This window comes from Phoenix dactylifera, unplaced genomic scaffold, assembly GCF_009389715.1.
Source record: "Phoenix dactylifera cultivar Barhee BC4 unplaced genomic scaffold, palm_55x_up_171113_PBpolish2nd_filt_p 000254F, whole genome shotgun sequence".
Taxonomy (NCBI): Eukaryota; Viridiplantae; Streptophyta; class Magnoliopsida; order Arecales; family Arecaceae; genus Phoenix; species Phoenix dactylifera.
Window position 1 is genome coordinate 445,327 of NW_024067747.1, and position 21,030 is coordinate 466,356.

The 21,030-nt window shown below is 41.8% G+C and overlaps 1 protein-coding gene and 1 pseudogene across 2 annotated transcripts; one reads left to right on the forward strand and one right to left on the reverse strand.

The window, feature by feature from the left end:
* Positions 1-509: 509 nt before the first annotated feature.
* On the reverse strand, positions 510-7,577 carry LOC103718929 (annotated as a pseudogene).
* Positions 7,578-12,276: 4,699 nt separating this feature from the next.
* Positions 12,277-19,965, forward strand: LOC103718910 (probable protein phosphatase 2C 60). 2 transcript variants are annotated; one of them, XM_008807920.4, is made up of 6 exons: positions 12,279-12,546; positions 12,703-12,928; positions 13,253-13,675; positions 14,585-14,952; positions 17,762-17,998; positions 19,348-19,965. In XM_008807920.4, the coding sequence occupies exons 3-6, from the start codon at positions 13,357-13,359 to the stop codon at positions 19,615-19,617; spliced, it is 1,194 nt and encodes a 397-aa protein (XP_008806142.1). In that variant the 5' UTR covers positions 12,279-12,546; positions 12,703-12,928; positions 13,253-13,356; the 3' UTR covers positions 19,618-19,965. The 2 variants fall into 2 exon arrangements, with proteins under 2 accessions (XP_026665008.1, XP_008806142.1); XM_026809207.2 differs by lacking the exon at positions 12,703-12,928 and having other exon boundaries at positions 12,277-12,546.
* The last annotated feature ends 1,065 nt before the right edge of the window (positions 19,966-21,030 follow it).

The following is a 21,030-nucleotide window of genomic DNA, read 5'->3' on the forward strand; positions in this document are numbered from 1 at the left end:
AGATGGAAAAAATTGATTCATGTAACATCATATTTCATTAAGAAAGAGTCTACAAAGTCTCGATCCTCATGAGATTGCACCAATTACTCATGATTAGCAGCCTTCAGTTTTTCTGCAACATATATATTGATCTTTAATTTGGTTTTTGCAAAATATAAGTTTAATTGCTATTTTCTTTTTCTACAAAAATATAAATATGGTACTGCAATAAAAAAAAGAAATATTTATTTTGAACTTACGTTCACAAAACAATTACAATAACTAATAGTTGCTATCTTGGCTGACATATTCGAATCTTCGGTAGTGCTGCTAAAAAATCAACTGCTTGAGCTGCAAGCTCATTGCACTCCAAAGGATCATGATGGTGCAAAACAGAACTTACAAAATAGAATTTCTCTCAAAGAAGCAGAGAACTACTTGCATCTTTTCTTTCTCATAAGAAAGAAGGCAAAAAAATCAAATACATGTAAATTCATCGAATCACAAATCCTTTGAACACCTCAAATTAACTATTTTTGCTGAATCGCAGATCCTCCCCACCTTTTTATCCGTGTGCATGCTTTGCCTGCCATAGTAGAGTCCAAATTTTTAAGGCACAAGCTTGCCTTCACACACACACACACACACACACACACACACAGAGAGAGGGAGAGAGAGAGAGAGACCTCTTTGTTCCAGTTAGTGCCCAGTGTGATTCCAGTGACTAGTATCAAGGTCTGCAAGCCTACTCCAGTTAGCATACCAGCCCACATTCCCTGATTCCAAGCTCGTCATCACCAGCTATTGGCATTAACAAGAGAACGAAAAAGAGAAGAAAAGAAAGTTTGTTTCATCATAGAGTCTATTCTTTTAGTTTGTGAACGTACCTTCACTCCTAGATCAAATTTAATTGCCAATAGGTAGCCCAATGGAATACCCACCACATAGTAACATCCCAAGTTGATGTATGCCACCAGCCACTGCCACCCTGCTCATTAACAAGAGAACGAAAAAGAGAAGAAAAGAAAGTTTGTTTCATCATAGAGTCTATTCTTTTAGTTTGTGAACGTACCTTCACTCCTAGATCAAATTTAATTGCCAACAGGTAGCCCAATGGAATACCCACCACATAGTAACATCCCAAGTTGATGTATGCCACCAGCCACTGCCACCCTGCTCCAACTGCTACACCTGCAACAAAAAACCATTATTGATTTTTTTTTTTCTCTCTACGAGCAATTGATGCATACCATAAAGGCATAAACATTATGATGGGTGCATCGGGCGTACCCGACCCCAACGGACCCGAAGACCGAACCCCCGCTATCTGGGGGCCTTCTCCCACGTCCCCACGCTGGAAGCAACACCGGAAGCGTCCACGAAGGAGCAACACCGCATGGGAAGGGAGCACGTGCAAGAGCGGGCCACGATGGAGAAGGAATAGTTCACCGAACAGAAGGATCCGTTGCGAAGACGAAGGCGAACAGTAACCATGCACTCGGCCACTACGTAGAGGCTGGGAGTTAATTTCCCCAACTCTTCGACGGGACATGCGGCCTTTTCGGAACGTCAGTTGTCAAGAGCTATGGCAGGGGGAAATAAATGAGAGTGTAGGGAGGGGGAGTATTTTATTATTGCATGAATTATTTTAGTATCTAGTGTTTTGTGGTAGCTCTCACCCGAAGAGAGACCTATATTCAATTTAGCCTTGTGTTCCCATCCATCTCTCTACGTCCGCCTTCCTTTTCCTCTGATCGGGACCTATCACTGGTATCAGAGCCTGGGGATGACGAACAAGGAATGGATAGAGCACCTTGAAGCAGAGATGAGTACGATCCAGGAGGAGATACGCAATATGGAGGCTCGCATGGATGGGCGCATCACAGAAGTGTTGGAGGCCCTCCGTCGTCTCCAGATCTCAGCTCCGACTCCATCTCCCTTCGAGCCAATGCCGTCCCAACCTCCATCACCACGAGAAGGCGGATACGGCCGAAGAGAGGAGCCCGTCGGAAGTCTACGCCACCCCAGAATGGACTTCCCTCGGTTCACCGGGGACGACCCTATTGTTTGGCTCGACCGAGCTGAACAGTACTTCGATACCCAAGGAGTTCTGGGCAACAAGCGAGTAACCACGGCCTCGTTTTACTTGGATGAAGAGGCAAACCACTGGTGGCAGTGGTTACGCCGGACGTATCAAGATGAAGGAGCCGTAATCACCTGGAGGGTGTTCGAGCGCGAGTTGTTGGCTCGGTTCGGGCCGAATGAATATATCAACTTCAATGAAAAGCTTTCACGTGTCCAGCAAAACGGGACAGTGAGAGAATACCAGCAGGAGTTCGAGAAGCTGGCCAACCGGGTCCAGGGCTGGCCTCCGGACGCGCTGCTGGGCACCTTCGTGGGAGGACTCAAGGAAGACATTGCCAAGGAGGTACGAATGCGGCAACCTCACTCCTTGCGCGAAGCCATTACTATTGCTCGGATGCGAGAGGAGCGGCTAGAGCAGAAGCGGAGAGCTGGTCGGAGTACCCCACTGCGGGCAACCGGGGTTTTGCGACTACCAAACCCGACTACGCCTGCACCGCGGTTTCCTGCTCCGACGCCAATCCGACGTATCTCATGGGAAGAAATGCAACAACGACGGGAACGTGGGCTATGCTTTAAGTGCAACGAGAAGTTCACACCCGGACACCGGTGCAAAACTCCTCACGTTCATCTAATAGAAGCCGATCCCGTGGAAGACATGGAGGGAGTAAGTAGCGGCGAGGCCGACCTTCATGGCGAGGAGCAGTCTGAAGGAGAGGCGCAACCGGTTATCTCCCTACATGCTCTCTCTGGATGGAACGGACCAAGGACGATGCGAGTAACGGCACGCATCCAGGGACAACCCTTGACGATTCTCATCGACAGTGGATCAACTCATAACTTTGTGAGTGACCGCATTGCCCAGCAACTCCAACTGCCCCTTGACGCCACCGTCCAGTTTGGAGTTCGGGTGGCAAACGGGGAAATCCTCCAGTGTCGGGAGATGTTCCGATCAGTGGAGGTCGAGCTGCAAGGAAAAAGGTTCTCTGTAAACTTTTATACACTGCCGCTTGTCGGGCTAGACGCTGTCCTTGGTGTACAGTGGCTAGAAGAGCTTGGTCCCGTGGTCTGCGACTGGAAGCAGATGACCATGAAGTTCTGGAGAGACGGCCAGGAGTGCAGACTAATTGGGCAACCGTCAGAAACCGCGAGAGCTAGGGAATTTCAAGAAATGCAACGAGAGATCAAAGGGAAAGCCCAGCTTTTTGCCATCATGGTTAAAGGCTCTGGGGAACATCACCTAGAGGCTGAAAGGAGAGAGCTGCCCCAAGATCTTCAAAGACTACTGAGAAGGTACTCCTCGCTCTTCCAAGAACCCCGAGGGCTACCGCCAGAGCGTCTTTTGTCCATCGTATTCCCCTACAAGCTGAAGCGTCGGCTGTCAATGTCCGTCCCTACCGTTATGCCTACTATCAGAAAAACGAGATTGAGCGCCAGGTAGCAGAAATGCTGGAATGTGGGATGGTTAGGGAAAGCCATAGCCCTTTTTCATCTCCTGTCCTGCTAGTAAAGAAGAAGGATGGCACCTAGCGATTCTGCACAGACTATAGGGCTCTCAACGCGGTGACCATCAAGGATAGATTTCCTATCCCTACCGTCGACGACATGCTGGACGAACTACATGGAGCTCGCTTCTTCACAAAGCTGGATCTTCGGGCTGGATACCACCAAATTCGAATCCACCCCGAAGACGTCCATAAGACTGCATTTCGCACACATCATGGCCATTTCGAGTATTTGGTGATGCCCTTCGGGCTGTGCAACGCCCCTTCGACGTTTCAAGCAGCCATGAACTCCATCTTCCGGGAGCACCTGCGCAAGTTCATCCTAGTATTTTTTGATGACATCCTGGTATATAGTACCACTTGGGAGCTCCACCTTTTCCACCTCAATATTACTCTGAAGATCCTCTCCGACCATCGCTTCTACTTGCAGCCCTCCAAGTGTCTGTTTGGACAACAACAGGTTGAATATCTCGGTCATCTAGTTTCGGCTGGGGGAGTGCAGGTGGATGCCACAAAAATACAGGCGATGCAAGACTGGCCTCGACCCACGACGGTGACGGAGTTGAGGGGATTCCTCGGATTGACAGGGTATTATCGCAAGTTCGTCAAAAGTTATGGCCTCATCGCAGCCCCACTGACCAGTCTGCTGAGGAAGGGGCAGTTTCAGTGGAATCTACAAGCTGAACAGGCATTTCTTCACCTCAAGCAAGCCATGACGACCACTCCCGTACTAGCCATTCCCAACTTTTCAGAGACCTTTGTGATTGAAACCGACGCTTCTGAGAAGGGAGTGGGAGCCGTGCTATCTCAAGGAGGGAGACCCATTGCGTATATGAGCAAGGCGTTGAGTGTAATCAAAAAGGGTTGGTCCACATATGCCAAGGAAATGTTAGCAATCATGGAAGCTGTGCGGATGTGGCGTCCATACCTATTGGGAAGAAGGTTTCAGATACGCACTGACCAGAAGAGTCTACGATACTTTCTGAAGCAGCGCGTGAGCATGCCGGAGCAGCAGAAATGGGTGGCAAAGCTACTAGGATATGAATATGAAATCATCTACAAACCGGGTAAAGAAAACTCGGCTGCCGATGCTTTGTCTCGTCTTCCTGAAGAGGCCACACTCCATGGTCTAAGTCGACCATTATTCGAGATATGGGAAGAGATTCGAGTCGCCAGCTGTGAAGATCCTTACCTACAGCAGAAGAGACATCAGATGGGAGCAACGCCTGATCGCATGAAGAACTATCAGTCCAAGGAAGGCATTTTATATTATAAAGGCCGGGTTCTAATTCCCCCCAGATCACCACTCAGTGAACGGATAATGGCCGAATACCACAACACAAAAGTCGGTGGCCACTCCGGAGCTCTTCGGACCCTCAAACGAGTTTCACAAGCTTTCTACTGGGAATCCATGAAGAAGGACATACAAAGGTTCGTGGCTGAGTGTGTTGTTTGCCAACAGCACAAATACGATGCTCAAGTACCAGCCGGGCTACTCCAACCTCTACCGATACCAACCCAAGTTTGGGAGGACATCTCTATGGATTTCATCGAAGGACTACCATATTCCAAAGGAAAGAACGTCATAATGGTTATTGTCGATCGCCTCACCAAGTATGCACACTTCTTGCCACTTTCCCACCCTTACACAGCACGAGGAGTGGCTGAACTCTTTGTATGTCAAGTAGCTCGACTGCATGGGATGCCGAGATCAATTGTGAGCGATCGGGATCCGGTGTTCGTAAGTAACTTTTGGCGAGAATTCTTCAAACTTCAGGAAACGTCGCTCCGTATGAGCACGGCATACCATCCTCAATCGAACGGCCAAACTGAGGTTGTCAACCGGTGTGTCGAACAATACCTCAGGTGTTTGTGCAGCCAATATCCGAAGAACTGGGAACAGAATTTAGCGTGGGCAGAGTACTGGTACAACACAACGTTCCATTCCTCCACCGGCACAACCCCATTCCAGGCATTATATGGAAGAGATCCTCCCACAATCGTAAGGTATATGGAAGGCCTGTCTGCAGTAGAAGAGGTTGATCGAGCCCTAGCCAACCGAGACCAACTGCTGAAGGAGCTAAAGAGCAACCTGGAACGGGCACAAGAAAGAATGAAGCAGCAGGCAGACAAAAAGAGGAGGGAAGTTACCCTCACTGTAGGAGACTGGGTATTCCTGAAACTTCCACCGTACAGACAACAAACGATCTTCCGACGAGCTCACCAAAAGCTCGCCCAGAAGTACTTCGAACCCTATCGCATCCTCGAATGCATCGGGCCAGTAGCCTATCGACTAGAGCTGCCTGAGAACGCGAAGGTCCATCCTGTGTTTCATGTTTCTCTTCTTAAACGGAAGATAGGAAATGGGCAAAGTCCATGCACAGATCCTCCGCCTATCCAAGAAGATGGCCATCCGGTGCTGGAGCCGGCATCCATCAAAAACTATCGATGGGTTAAGAAAGGAGGAAAGCTCATTGACGAGGTCCTAGTGCAGTGGCGTTCCTTGCCCGAAGAAGACGCTACCTGGGAAGAATACAAGCTGTTGAAGGAGCGATACCCTGGAACAAACCTTGAGGACAAGGTTGTTGTTGAAGGGGGAAGGGATGATGGGTGCATCGGGCGTACCCGACCCCAACGGACCCGAAGACCGAACCCCCGCTATCTGGGGGCCTTCTCCCACGTCCCCACGCTGGAAGCAACACCGGAAGCGTCCACGAAGGAGCAACACCGCATGGGAAGGGAGCACGTGCAAGAGCGGGCCACGATGGAGAAGGAATAGTTCACCGAACAGAAGGATCCGTTGCGAAGACGAAGGCGAACAGTAACCATGCACTCGGCCACTACGTAGAGGCTGGGAGTTAATTTCCCCAACTCTTCGACGGGACATGCGGCCTTTTCGGAACGTCAGTTGTCAAGAGCTATGGCAGGGGGAAATAAATGAGAGTGTAGGGAGGGAGAGTATTTTATTATTGCATGAATTGTTTTAGTATCTAGTGTTTTGTGGTAGCTCTCACCCGAAGAGAGACCTATATTCAATTTAGCCTTGTGTTCCCATCCATCTCTCTACGTCCGCCTTCCTTTTCCTCTGATCGGGACCTTTCATTATCACATTAATGAAATCAAACTCTAGGCCTGTGAAGCTTGCAATTACCTACTTCCAATGGTGCCTGAGTTTATGCTAGTGAAACTACCGACTATGAAATGGTCTGACCTGTAAGAACTGGCTGAACACTGTTGAGGAGGAGCGTGAAAGCGAAGTCCACAGCAAGATCGGCGACGACATGGATGACTTTAGGAATGTTAGTAAAGGGAAACTTATAGACATCCTTCAGTGCCAAGACAAGGGTAAAGAAGAAGAGACCCAGAAAGACTGAGGACATGACCACCACAAGTATTGAAAACTTGGCTGCCCTTGGCCTCCCAGCTCCAAGCTCATTCGATATCCTCACACTGACAGAGAATATATCATGCTTAGCCCCTCAAACAGATCACTGTAATGAACTTAACAACTAATCTTAGATTCCATCCGTGCCGAGTGCTGGCAGGGCCAAAGAAAAGCATGGTCACCTGATTGCAGCATTAAAACCCAAGAACACCATGAGCACCCACCCCAAATAAGTTGTCACTGCCAGAGGAAAATTGATGAAGATTAAGTCATGGGAATTCTCATTCCTTAGTAAAGAGAAAACAGGGATGAATCCTTAAAGAGCTTGCCAGATTGATACAGCAGCCACTGCAACTTCGGCGTCCTTCAGTTGGCCTACCAACAAGATGAGGAACATATAGAACCAGTACTCAAGGCTTCAGGAAGGTCGTCATGAATGAATTCATACAACAACAATACAAATCAGAGAAGTTAATTAAGCACTGGATGAAATTTAATGTAATCATAAGAGCAAAGGCTATGAAGGTCAGTTACCACATCATGATAGCTGAGCCTATAGAGAGCCTGGCAAAGGCTCCCAGGTCCCTGAAGCCAGTCCAGGCCCCAGGAACTTCTTCTACTTTCATGAAAATTTGCTGGCAAGGTCAAACAAGTTAGCCCGGAGTCGGGCTTAATATATCTTAGCCTTCTGGACTAGAGGAACTCTTCAGCTTCATTGAACCATTTCATAGTCCAATGCAGTGCGGCCCCTTAGATCATGCCCATCGGCTCCATCCTCAGCCTGTGTTTTGCGTTCATCTCAATGATCTTATCGATCTAGGCCATGCCTTCTTAAAGTTAAGCTTCCAATTAACCACAATAAATGGACAAGAGAACACCTTGTCAAAAATTATAGTTAGTTACTACATCTTCAACTTAAAATGATCCCAAGGAATTATGCTCCAAGTTGCTACAAATTGGATCAATGGCATGCATAAATGAGCGCAAGAAAAATGCAGGTATCGGTGAGCTAATCCATCACCTAGCTCCTTCTCTACCTTTGTAAGTGAATATCGAAGTTGTAGGTATAGCTGATATGCTCAAGACTCAAAACACAGTCATCTTATTTCTAGTCTGAGGCTAACCATGAATACGAGACCAAATACCAGTATAACCTAGATTGGGCTCACGCGTGTTAGTGTGCAGCCCGTCAAGGTCCATCAGATTCCAATCCACAGAGACACAACCTGACTTAAACCTGCACAGGTGTGGCTCGACCCACACGAGTCCATTGATAACCCTAGTTTCTTTTTCTTTTCTTTTTTTTTTTGATAAAAAACGGCAAATCATGTAGCTCTAACGTAAGTACATCCTGCCAAATTAAGAGAAAGTAAAAAAGTACAAGGGTTGGGGTATGCCCCCCCGCCGATGTCCGCAAAAACTTTCTGAAATGTCGGGCGACGAAAGAGGTGACCCAGTCTGCAGCACTGTTCGCCTCCCTGAACACATGTGATATCTGAACCTCCCTGAACTCTTGGACCAGACTGCAGCATTCTCGAATGAGAGGATGGTCATCACCGTACTTGTCCACTCCTCGAATCCAATCAATCACGATCGATGAGTCACCCTCAAGGTGCACACACTCTGCAGCCAACACCCTCCTAACATAAGAAATCCCCTCCCATGCTGCCCGAAGCTCTATCCCAAGGGCTGTGAGACCAGGTGTGCGTCGACCTTCAGCTAAAATAAGTCTGCCGAAATGATCTCGGATGACAAAACCAATACCTCCAGATACACCATCCACCGACATATTACCATCAGAGTTAGTTGCCAATTCATCATAGCTCTGATCAAATCAACCACTAAACATAGAAAGATTTGTAACAAAACATAAATTTTAATGTCCCTATGTAACCAGGCATAGACTCGGGTGCTCCACATTAGATCCAATTTGAACCCAATCAACCCAAATTTCAGAACATGCAATTGTGTCTTCTAAAACAAAATTGGGCCCAACAACATATGGGCCAGGCTTGAGTCCAACCAATTCACCGTTTTAGCCATGCTGACGTTAATTTAATACACCTAAAATAAAAAGGTCCTGCAAACTCCGAAATGGAACCTAAAAAACAAATCAGATATTTGATGTGTGCTTCCCAATGTCAACCTGGTGGTCTTCATCATAGAAATTATTAGATGAGAATTCATCCACTTATTCGCCGCACGTGGGGACATTACTCTCTTGCAGCTTATCTACTATAAATTAGTCTCGAGCTTTGAATTGGTCTGCTGGATCTGATCCACCTAATAATTTTTCATAGAAGATATTCCACCTTGAATTGTAGCTGATGTTTTTAGGTTAAACGTGTACTTTACGGGTTGAATAGATTAAATTTATGATAAGGTGATTAGTGTTAGTTTGATGCACAATTTGTCTTTCAAGTTTGTGCCTGGGGGGATTTTTTTGAATGGCTTGGATTTTAGCTGGGTCGTTGAATTCTCTCTCAGCTTCCTTAGCAATCTTGCGTGCATTTGGCTGTTAAGTTTGCGAACGTACTTGCACGACAATGTGAAAAAAAAGGAAAAACAGATGGCTCTTATAAGATCTGACACAGAAAAAACAAAGTCAATATGATAGCTTGAATCTCTAGAATGGTGGACCAAGCATTGGTTACCATTTTGCAATACTTAATAAATAGATTGTTACGGATCTGACATGTATTGTATATATATTATATTTATTTAATGTTTCTTTATTTAATATACATATTAAATAAATAAATACTTGCTATCTTTCCCCCCTCGTGTGTGGAAGTGGGTAGTAGGCACGGCCTGATGCAGCCCTTTCTTGACTAGTAAATAGAGGTTGTCAGCAAAAAAAAAAAAGGGATTGTGACACTACCGTCCCTTTCCAAGATAAAATGCCAGGATAAACATGCATGGGATTGAGGGATCGCTAGGTACTATTGATTAAAATAAGATTGTAACGATGATGTTGCTTTGTATTATATATATATATATATATATATATATATATATATATATATATATATATATATATATATATATATATATATATATATATATATATATATATATGAGGATCTATATGGATATAGATATATGTTTAGTGCTGCATACTAGATAAATTTTAGATACTTTCACGAAATTAAGAAATACAAATGATAACTTCTGACTTAGTTTTTTGGATGAAATCTCAGATTGTAACAAATGATATTCGAGCGGATCCGACTTATGGGATTTTATATGAATCAAGCTTGACTGGGCCTAGATCTGATTAAGCGTTGCTTGATTCTGGTTTTGAGGTTAAAAGAGGACGTCAAGTTTGATTTCTTCACCACGATTTCAAGCTGGATTCAAATTTAATTTTGAAGCGAGCTAAATATAAGCCTAATTGATGAATTTGAAAATGCTAAATCGGGCTAGAAATCAACTCAAACTTAAACCATGCTAAGTTCAAGCTTGAACTAAAGCTTAAAAGATGAATTATGGTGAAGGTGAGCTTTGAATCCAAGTCATTAGCTTCCGATCTCCATCCTATTCAATTGCACTTAGGATTCTAGCATAACATTTTTTATTAAAAATGTACGTAATTTATGATGACATATATAAATGTTTATATCGAATTATTGCTATCAAATCTTCCAAGTTCCAGCCTTATAACTTCATGATGCAACATAATTTGAAACCAGCATCCGCTATCTAAAACTATCTTCTCATGCCACCAATGGCGATGAAAGAGTGCATGTGATTCTTGGCAAGCTATTGTTTCACAAGCTAAGGTCCAAATGGGTGACTTCAACCATAACACGTGGATCGACCTGCGTAAGTCTAGTCAAGATCTTGCCATGCCTTCGCTGGATCCAACTAATAAACAAATCCAAATTGAGCTGCTCACTTGCGAATGAGCTCCCAACCAAATATCAGTTCATCAACGAACCAGTCAAAGCCAAAGTCTTACAACCTCATTGGTCAAATACTTCTACTGGTCCCCGGAAGTGCACGAGCAGCACGCAAGACTTTATTGCTACGTTGATTGATTGATACACGTGTGCAATGCTCGGTGGTCTGGTAGGGTCCAAACCGAACAAATATCCGCCGGTGTAACCCCATCAGACAAAAATCTAGTGGAGCAGACTAAATATTTTTACCATATTTTCTATATTAATACGCATCTTAATGCGGAAATCTAAGAACGTTATTGGGACGGAATTTCTCTGGACGACAGAATCCACATGTTTCGTAACTTTAAAAAATAAAAGAAATTAATATGCGCATGTGTAAAGTTGACACTGTCCATTTTTTTTTCTTTCTTTCTTGTCAACCCACTCTATGCTGACGTTTGGTATGATATTTCCATTTCAACAAAAAAAAAAAAAAATCCTCTCTACGCCCACCGATAAAATTTCCCTCCTTTCATCCCGTAGTATTTTTGACTCAAATGAAATTGGCAGTTATTTTGAGGATTGCAAAAATTTTATATTTTTTTTCAAAAACTGAAATTGGTGTCATATAATATAAAGTTGAGGCTAATATATATTTAACGATTTGCTGATATATACTCTAAAACTTCGTTGATATATACACAACAATAATCCGATATATATCTCTAAATAAATCGATATATAATTCATAAAATATAGCATTCACCGATACATAATATACAATTAGATGATATATATCTTGAATAATAGTTACCTAATGATGCAATACACATGTTTAGGCAAATCGATACATAGTTTTTAAATTATCATATTCATTGATATATAAATATGACTGAATGATACATACTCATTAATTTTTTAATACATACTATAAATTTTTTTGATATATACTCGACAACGACTTAGTGATGAATCGATACACAAGTTTTTAAAATATGGTATCTATTAATATATGGTTTATGATTGGGTGGTGCATACCTAGCTAATTAGTTATTTAAATATTTTTTAAAAAAACTTTATAAAGTTTTCCAGGAAGGGAGGCGTGTGACTTGAATTTTTGTATTTTATTTTTTAATTTATAAGATGGATGTACTTTATTAATAATATAAGTCTTGTTCTAATATAGCTTGTGGCAAATAAATGAAGTACAATTCCTTTGATTTTCTTTGATGCGTGCGTCAGAAAATTTTTGTACGTCCAGAATCGCAGAAGACGGGCGATATGGGATGGGGTTTTCTTGAACGGGCCGTTGATTGCAGTAAAAGCTTGAGAATGTCAAAGAGGGAAGCGTATCGAATGCCGGGAATGGCCCCATCACTCACAACTTTATTCCCAATCTCTCCCTCCTCCTCTTCCCTAAATACTGCTCCCATCCCAGCTCTCTTGGGGCATGGTGGTGGAGCCCAGAGCTGCGCCTCTGCCTCGCTGGCCTTGGGCTCTCCATTGTTGATTTTTTATGGGCTTTTGTCTCCAACCCGCAGAGTGAGGCAGAGGGAGAGAGAGAAGCGTCGTCGCGTCGCCCGAATCGGGTGAGGGAAATCTAGACGGAACCCAAAACCCTTTCCCCTCTCTCGCGTCGTCGCTAGATCTGAGGCCGCTTCTGCACCGGAGCGATCGATTGGGGGGTATTGGAGCCGATTCCGAGCCAAAGGTGGGTTTTTTCCTGCTCTCTGTGTCTAATGTGTCGGATTTGGGGTTTTTTATGGTGGATTTCCTCATTGTTTCTTGCAATCATGGAGAGAAGAGGGTTTTGTTTGAGTTTTTGTTCCAAAGCTGAGAGCTTGGGATTGTTTGAATTGGCGGACAGATGCGTTCATTAGGTGAAGATTGCGGAGATCGCATGGCTTTTTGGGGCGCTTTCCGATCTGCGGTTGTTTGGGGGTTTTCGCATCGGTGGATGAGAAGGGAAGTGTGTTTGTGATGTTGTGTTTCGGTTCCATCTGATTCGAAGCTGCGGAGTGGAAAGGCCTTTTACGGAGAAGAGGGAGAGATGGTCCTTGGTTTTCCCCTCAGGACTTGGATTCGCATGCGAGGTAACCGAGAGAAGTATAAATATTTAGTCTCGTGTCGTGGATTTTTGTGATCTATTATATGTCCAGTTGCATGGGTTTCATCCTTTTTTGAACTGTGAACGAAAGAGGACAAAGATTGCGATTTTACCCAGTCTTCATTAAAAAAAAAAAACCTTTGAACTTCCTCAAATCAATGATGGCAAGTTGGGGTTGTTATGTTGTTTCTCTCTGGAAGCTGTCCTCAACAGTAACTTAAGCCGCTTCGGCTGTTGTTTTTGTTGTTGTTGCTCATAATTATATTGTATGTAATTGATGATGTGATTTGTTTACTTTATTTCGATACAGATTAGGGGAAAAAAGGGAGCTTGGAGTCTCTGTACTTCGGATATCATCATTTGGTTTTGAGATAGATGTCGAGAACTCAGAGGCAGGCCTGGGTGAGATGAGGGATGATAGCGGAGTTGATGAACTTTCTGAAGGCCTGCTGGCGGCCGTCGTCAGTCCCGTATGCCCATACAGGCTCCGACACTGTTGGCCGGCAGGATGGGCTTCTTTGGTACAAGGACAGTGGGCAGCACATGAATGGAGAATTCTCCATGGCCGTGGTCCAAGCAAACAGCTTGCTTGAGGACCAGAGCCAGATCGAGTCGGGCCCATTGAGCTTACTCGAGTCCGGCCCGTATGGGACCTTTGTTGGGATCTATGATGGTCATGGTGGCCCGGAAACATCCCGTTTTATCAATGATAATCTTTTCCACCATCTTCAGAGTAAGTACTGAACCAGAATTTCATGCTTAGCCCTTGTAAGTGCTTTTGAAACTTGATGACTTGGTCTTTTTCTGTGTTTATCATGAAATAGCTACTGAAATCATTGTATTGCATATTTGGATGGCCCTTATGCTGTACAAGGAAGACTTAATTATTTCGCTAGTATTTAATACTGCTGGTTAATTCTCTTGTTGTATGATTTGTGAGTCCAAAGATCTTTATACATGCTTGTTGTGCAAAGCTTATTTCATCAATTGAATGTGTTTTTTTTCCTTATTTTGCATACCACCTTTGTCCTATAACCATGGAGTTTTAGTTTGTAATGGTGTTTACTTTTCCATCGGCTTAGTATCTCTGTCGAACTTAATTATATCTGCTATCTTGACTAAATATGAAGACTATGATTATTTGTCAGTGGCAGAGTTGGTGAAGTCATTGGGGTTGGCACCAGCAGCCTGGGTTTGAGTCCCACCTTTGCTATAATAAAAGGAGGGGCTCTGAGTCTGCCTCCCCTCAAGTTCAAAGAGGGGAAAAAACGAAAAAGAAAACATTATGATCATCAATTTTATTCTTGTGGATTTTTGTATTGTACTTGATCCTTCTGGTCTTTGAAACTTATCTGAGCAGCAATAAAACTTCTTTTCACACCATTTCACATATTCAGTAATATCTGGATATATGTTATAAACATGGACTTGGCTAATTCCTCATCATATCTCGATTTTCTTCGTCCTTGCGTTAGGCCAAAGTTTGTGGTACATGCGACTTTTCTGCTTGAAGTGAATTCCTAATTGCACATGCATGCCTGTTGTTTGATCACCAACTATTAATGTTAAATATGTCCTTTCAATTACAGTAAGAGTTGTTTTGATTAATACCTTATGTGACAATCGAGGCTCTGCCTGGCAGGGTTTACATCTGAGCAGCAGTCAATGTCTGCTGATGTAATAAAGAAGGCGTATCAGGCAACAGAAGAGGGTTTTATCTCTCTAGTCACCAAACAATGGCCTATGAAACCTCAAATTGCTGCTGTTGGCTCATGCTGTCTGGTTGGTGTTATCTGTGGTGGTATGCTATATATAGCCAATCTTGGAGACTCTCGTGTAGTTTTAGGGAGACTTGTCAAAGCAACTGGAGAGGTTTTGGCTGTCCAGTTGTCAACAGAGCACAATGCAGGTATTGAGTCTGTGAGACAAGAGTTGCATTCATTGCACCCAGAGGATTCACAGATAGTTGTTTTGAAGCACAATGTTTGGCGTGTGAAGGGCCTCATCCAGGTGCTTATCATGTGAATACCTCTCGTACATTATACATAATCTACAATAGCTAAACAAATAAGTTCTTACTGTAAAAAAGCTTTAGCCAGTTATTCTTATCTGGTTTTCTTTTGTATGCAAGCTCATCAGGATCTTTAGAATCGTACATGCAGTTTCTCTAAAGTTGTTTCTCAAACCCTCTGACCTGCTCTAAAATTTCATGTAACCACAGGATCACACACAAATGCCCTTTTAAAGGATTTGCTACTTGCCATGTACAAATCATCATGTAGGTTAATAATTATTGACATTTATTGCTACTTTTCGACTCCAACTTCTTTCATTTCTTTTTTGAGTTTTCCCAAATGAATATTTTTAAAATTTTAATAACACTAAAGAAGACTGATAATTTTTATGTTATGGAAGATCAAAGAAATTCAACATGTTATGCTGCCAAATTAAAGGTTAAGAATATGTATAGTCCTACACTCATTCAACAGTCTCTAAAGTCTAAACCAACCATTGTTTGTCAATCTTAATCAAACATATAGTGCCATGCCCACACGGCAACTGTATTTTTTAATCTTTTCTAGCTACATGCTTTTCTAATTTCTTTGAATCATTCTTGTTGTAAGAATTGTTTGTCTATGCATGTATGCATATGTCTATGTGTGCATATGATGTGACTTTATTGGTGCAACAATGTTTCAGTGTTTATCAATATCTGACGATACATTTATTTCACAATTATGGATGTTGGGTGGTTTATAACTTGTTTACTGCCTTTATGAGCATTTTTCTTAGACCTGCTTCGCCTTGACTACCTCGCAGTTTTTTTTATTGAGTTGAATGTGTCATCTAGGATATCTTAAGGATGGCAACGCAGTAACAGTTGTAATTGACATGCATGTCATATTTATTTTAACAGATTCTTAGCAAGTTATGCTCCTGAATAGATTTTTCTTTTCTTAATGTCTTTTTGGAGTGGTTGATTTTTGACTTGAAAGCAGGTTGTAATGGCGAAAGTTTCAATATCTTCAAAGGGAATTTTGATTGCTCCCCGTCCATTAGCTTACACTATGTTGTCATAATCACTGACAGGAGTCCAAGTTTTCTAGCTGTAGATCCTTTCCAAAGGATTCAAATCTTAAACAGTTTATCTTCTAATAAAAATGAGAGAAGCTAGGCATAATTGTTCATTCCCCCCTTAAAACATTTGAAACGGTCAAGATTAATATTGTATGGTGTTACATCATTTGGATGATCTGCTCAAGATTTGCATTAAGCTAAAGAATTCTTGGTATTGGTAATATTTTTAGATTGCAACGAATTGGTTTTGGTTGCAGCTGATTTAAAGGATCATAGAGCCCTTTGTGGCATTACATCCATTTGGAGGAAATAAATGAAAAAGAAAAACTGTGATGCATTTTTTCCCTTATTCTTGATGCGGATTTCCTGCCCTTTTGCCTACTCCTCTTCCTCCGATTACTAATAAACAGGATCCTGATTTCCCATACTGATTCTTCTCAATGAGTTACTAGACATGTCATTTCGCCAACTGTTTGATTGCCTTTTTTGCATTAGGTTTTCTAAGTATTGTGGTTCATCCATAATTCACTGATATTTAATAAAAAAATGTTTCATACAATGTGCTCTAGTCCTACACCATCCGAAGAGATTTTTTTCCCCCTTTTGGATTCTATAATGACACATGATTATTATGTGTATTTTCATTGGAACTACATCTACTAGTTTCAGTTCAGTGTTTTCCACTCTGCACCCATTGAAGATAGGTTCATTTAGAAGCTAATCATCTAGCTCTTGTCAAATAAGCTAATAATTTTTTTAAATGTTGTCGCTAAGTTTTTGCTCCCAAACAGAAATGTGCAATGGAATTTCTGCTTCCTGCAGTAGGCTAATTTTGAGTTATATAATGAAGATAGATTTGAAAGTGTCATTTGATTTATTGCTATGTGTTTTCTGGCTCAAGGGCACCAAAGTGGTAGTGCGAGTGGTTGAATTCAATGAGTCTACAACCCATAATCAGAGCACATAATGCTGATCTTACCTCTGACAAAGTTCTTGGAGCATGTTTTATTTCAGTCTGAATCTATTGCTTTCCCAACTAGCTGTGCCTATTTGTTGTTGAAAGGTCCCTCCTATTCTTATTCTTTCTTTTTTCAATTCAAATAAAAGACGCTGAGGATAGATTCCTGAGGAAAACATAAGAGAAGCAAACCCTACTTTATTTCCTGTTAAAATACATGTGTCTACTCACATATAAGAAATATGCGAGACAGGAGATGCTTGTGCTTGGGATATATATATAAAAGGTCAGGACAAGGTCCAATTCCAGGCATGGTTGCATCCAAACCTTTTTCAGTATAAAGATATGCAAATATGTTTATATTAGTTACTGATAATATTTTCCTGTTTTCTAAGCTTCTGTTAGTATATTTCTGTTTTGATTTTGGGCTCATACAACAGCTTGTAGTCAGGGGCTTTGCCACTGTTTGGTATTCGAATCAAATCCAACATACCTTTCAGAACAGAATAATAATACAATACAAATACCAGAGTCTTTAATGCTCTGGTTATCCCCACTTGGTGATATATTCTTTTTTATTTTTCCCAAGTAAATATTTGATGCATCTTTGTCAAGAAGAATGTTATATAATATAGCACCAGCCATCCATGAACACTGTAGCTTGATGTTCATTATGATGGAAATATGGTTGGCAGGTGGCTTGACTTAAGTTCCATTTTCTCTTTCCGTCCTGCAATAAACTTATTGCATTATTGCTCAAGAGTGTACAACCCTGTATTGCAGGTTAGCAGGTCAATTGGCGATGTATACCTGAAAAAGGCAGAGTTTAACCGAGAACCATTGTACGTAAAATTTCGCCTTCGTGAGCCCTTCAAAAACCCAATACTTAGTTCAGAACCATCAATTTCTGTGCAACCATTGCAACCACAAGACCAGTTTCTCATATTTGCATCTGATGGACTCTGGGAGCACCTTAGCAACCAAGGAGCAGTTGACATTGTTCATAACAATCCCCGCAGTGTAAGTTTTCTTTCTAGATTTTGGCTTTTCAATAGAAAAATATTAATTTTGTAGGAATAGATGAAGTTGGCTCAAACTATGTGCTGCTGTACTTTGTGGACATGATTTGGGTGAGGCCCTAGTTGAACTATATTAATCCACTGAATTATAATAGGATTAATGTTTTTGATTTTCCAACATACTGGCATCCTTTTCCAAGTAAAAAATTAATATTACTTGTACAGTCTTTTCAGTAAACCATAGAATTCAAGTCTGGAGTATATTTTGTTTATCGCAAGGAGGGCTGGATGAAAATTTTGTTAGTTTGGATAAGACCCACCATGCTGTATGGCTAAGATTATTGATCAACAAGCGGCGCATAGGCATGTAAAATTAGAATTGCAGAGATGGAAATTCTAGTCGAGTGTGTCTTGCAGCTTGGAAGGAGTTAGGTATCAGTTGATCACCAAATGAAGCTCAGGAGTTTACACTAGCATAATGCAGGGGAAAGAAAACTGCTTGGGCTTGCATGATCATGTTATAAAACATGGAGATTGGAAATGGCTCAGGGAAAGATTGTGTCAACTGTTGATTTAATCCAAAACAGGGATCATAAAAACAAGACCTAATATGAGGGGCAAAGACTGTTGGTTATGGGTTTACCTTGTTGGGTATTCTGTCTATTGACTTTGATTCTAGAGATACGACAAGGATTCATCGGTGGTGCGTGGATGGTTTTCGAGGCGTGCAAGAACTTAGTTTAAGAGCTTGAATGATATGATACCAGAAACGGGAACCTTTCATCCCTGAACACAATTTAAGGACAGGACATGGACAATATGTTTTTGATGGAATACTTATTAATGCATTTTTAGCTAATCATGAATTTTTGCATGGCCTTCTATAGGCCCTGCAACAACAATGATGGAAAGAATTCTAGCGTATGACTGCTTGATTAAGAGATTGTCGGATGTGATTTAAGGTCGGATGCTATGCTCTAGACGTTTTCATTTTCTCCTCCTTTCTAGTTTTGCATTTTGAGGTGTCATTGCCACATCAAAAATTCTCGTGCCTTTCTTCTGTCTGAAAGCATCAAGGGATGTTCTTTGTGGTGGAAATGAGGGCCAAGTGGTTGCATTATCCAAGGCACGGATTGCAAGCTGTAGACAACTTGAAATGCAGAGGATGATTGTTGGTCTAGTGATTGTGTTTATATAGGTTGAGATGCTGTAATGCAGTTCTTCTCAAGCTACAATGTTTGCTAGGGATGCTTGTTTTTAAGACAATTCTACCGTAGGTTGTATATCAAGGACCACTTGGGTGCACTCTGTACACATTATGAATCACTTATGTTCCATGAATTCCTGCAGGGAAGTGCTCGCAGGCTTGTGAAAGCTGCACTTCAAGAAGCGGCCAAGAAAAGAGAGATGAGGTACTCCGATCTCAATAAGATTGATCGCGGGGTCCGTCGGCATTTCCATGATGATATAACCGTCATTGTTGTGTTCCTTGATTCAAACCTTGTAAGCAGAGCAAGCTCACACAGGGGCCCCACACTTTCTGTAAGAGGAGGGGGAATCAATCTGCCAGCAAATTCTCTTGCACCTTGTGCAACACCCACGGAACTTGGTGTTTCCTGATTAAGCCACAGCTCAGCTCATCTTTCCCTCTTCTGTACTAAATTAAACACCCAGAATGACTCCCATGATCATGCCCTTATTGTTGTAAAAATAGGGAGATAGAGCATCTTTGTATCTGTAAACTGTTATACTGTAGCATTTATATGCAGAGAATAGTTTCCTTTTGCGTATGCTTCCTATGAACTAGGTTTCTTTCTTTCTTTCTTTCTTTCTGTCTGAGAAGCAGGGAAAGGAGATTAAAGGCTGAGGGTTTACTAGAATTCTTCGTTTAAAATCCCCTTTATTTTCTTCTTTCCTCACTTTTGGTATGTAAATTCCAATGGACACCAACTCCTGCTATTCTATTTCTTTGTTTATGTTTACCTGTTTCTTTTGTCAGTAATTTGTGGATTTCTTGCTGCTTGGCTGTGAATATAAATTGGTGATAGGCCAAGTACAGGAAAGGCCTCCAGATCCAAGACTTATGAGGGATGCTCGACTGGTGACTAACAGGGGTGCTAAGAAGGGGTAAGTGGTGTCTAAAGTAAATGAATACAGTGGAAGTAAGTTCTTGGAAACTCGGAAGGTGAACTTAGGTTCAGTATTTGGTAAAACCAAGGGGGGCTTCTAGAGGTAATAAGTGTTTTTGAAAGAAAATAATTTAATCATGGTAATAAGCTATGGCTGAGCATATTGTTCAGGAGGATTTTGCAAGTGCAGCCCCTTCATTTTTTTTTTCCTTTTGTAAATTCTTGGTTTTTGTTTTTGGCAGAAGTGGATTAATTTTTGGAGGCCCTGATGGGGATGGATATAGTCTAAACATTTGTTTAAGCATAGTTGAATAAATATTTTTTGCAGTTGATGCACATATCTTGGTAATGAATGCACGTTTCTGGAGTGTTGGATGCACATCATGTACAGGACTAAAGTGTCTAAAGATAACAAAATTTGGTTTCTTTTTTAAAAAAATCATCCAAATATGCAAACAGTGGTGATTAAGTGGTCATTTCTGAAAAATTTCCCATTGACAGTTCCCATTCATTATCAACTGGATTTAGCATGCTGATGGTAACCTAACATGGTCATTTTCATGCGTTCTTTTCCTAAATAAATTCTTGCAAGTAGGATGTAGATATACAATTTTCCGACTGTCTATTATTTTGTAATTCTAATTCTTAAAGAACCCATCATCTTGACCATCAAAACAAATGGAAAAACCAGTCACTATTCATTATCACACCACGCTAAATTATGAGGATTGGTGTATAAAAATATCATCAAGCTGCAACTCCTGATGCAAGAGGTGTTGACTATTGGTAAATGAGTGGGTGTTATAAATCTTTAATGAATATTTGGGTTTATTTACTTACTAGTCTTACTTGTAATGAAAAATAAAAGATTTATTTATTATTATTTTTTTCTTTGACAGATTCT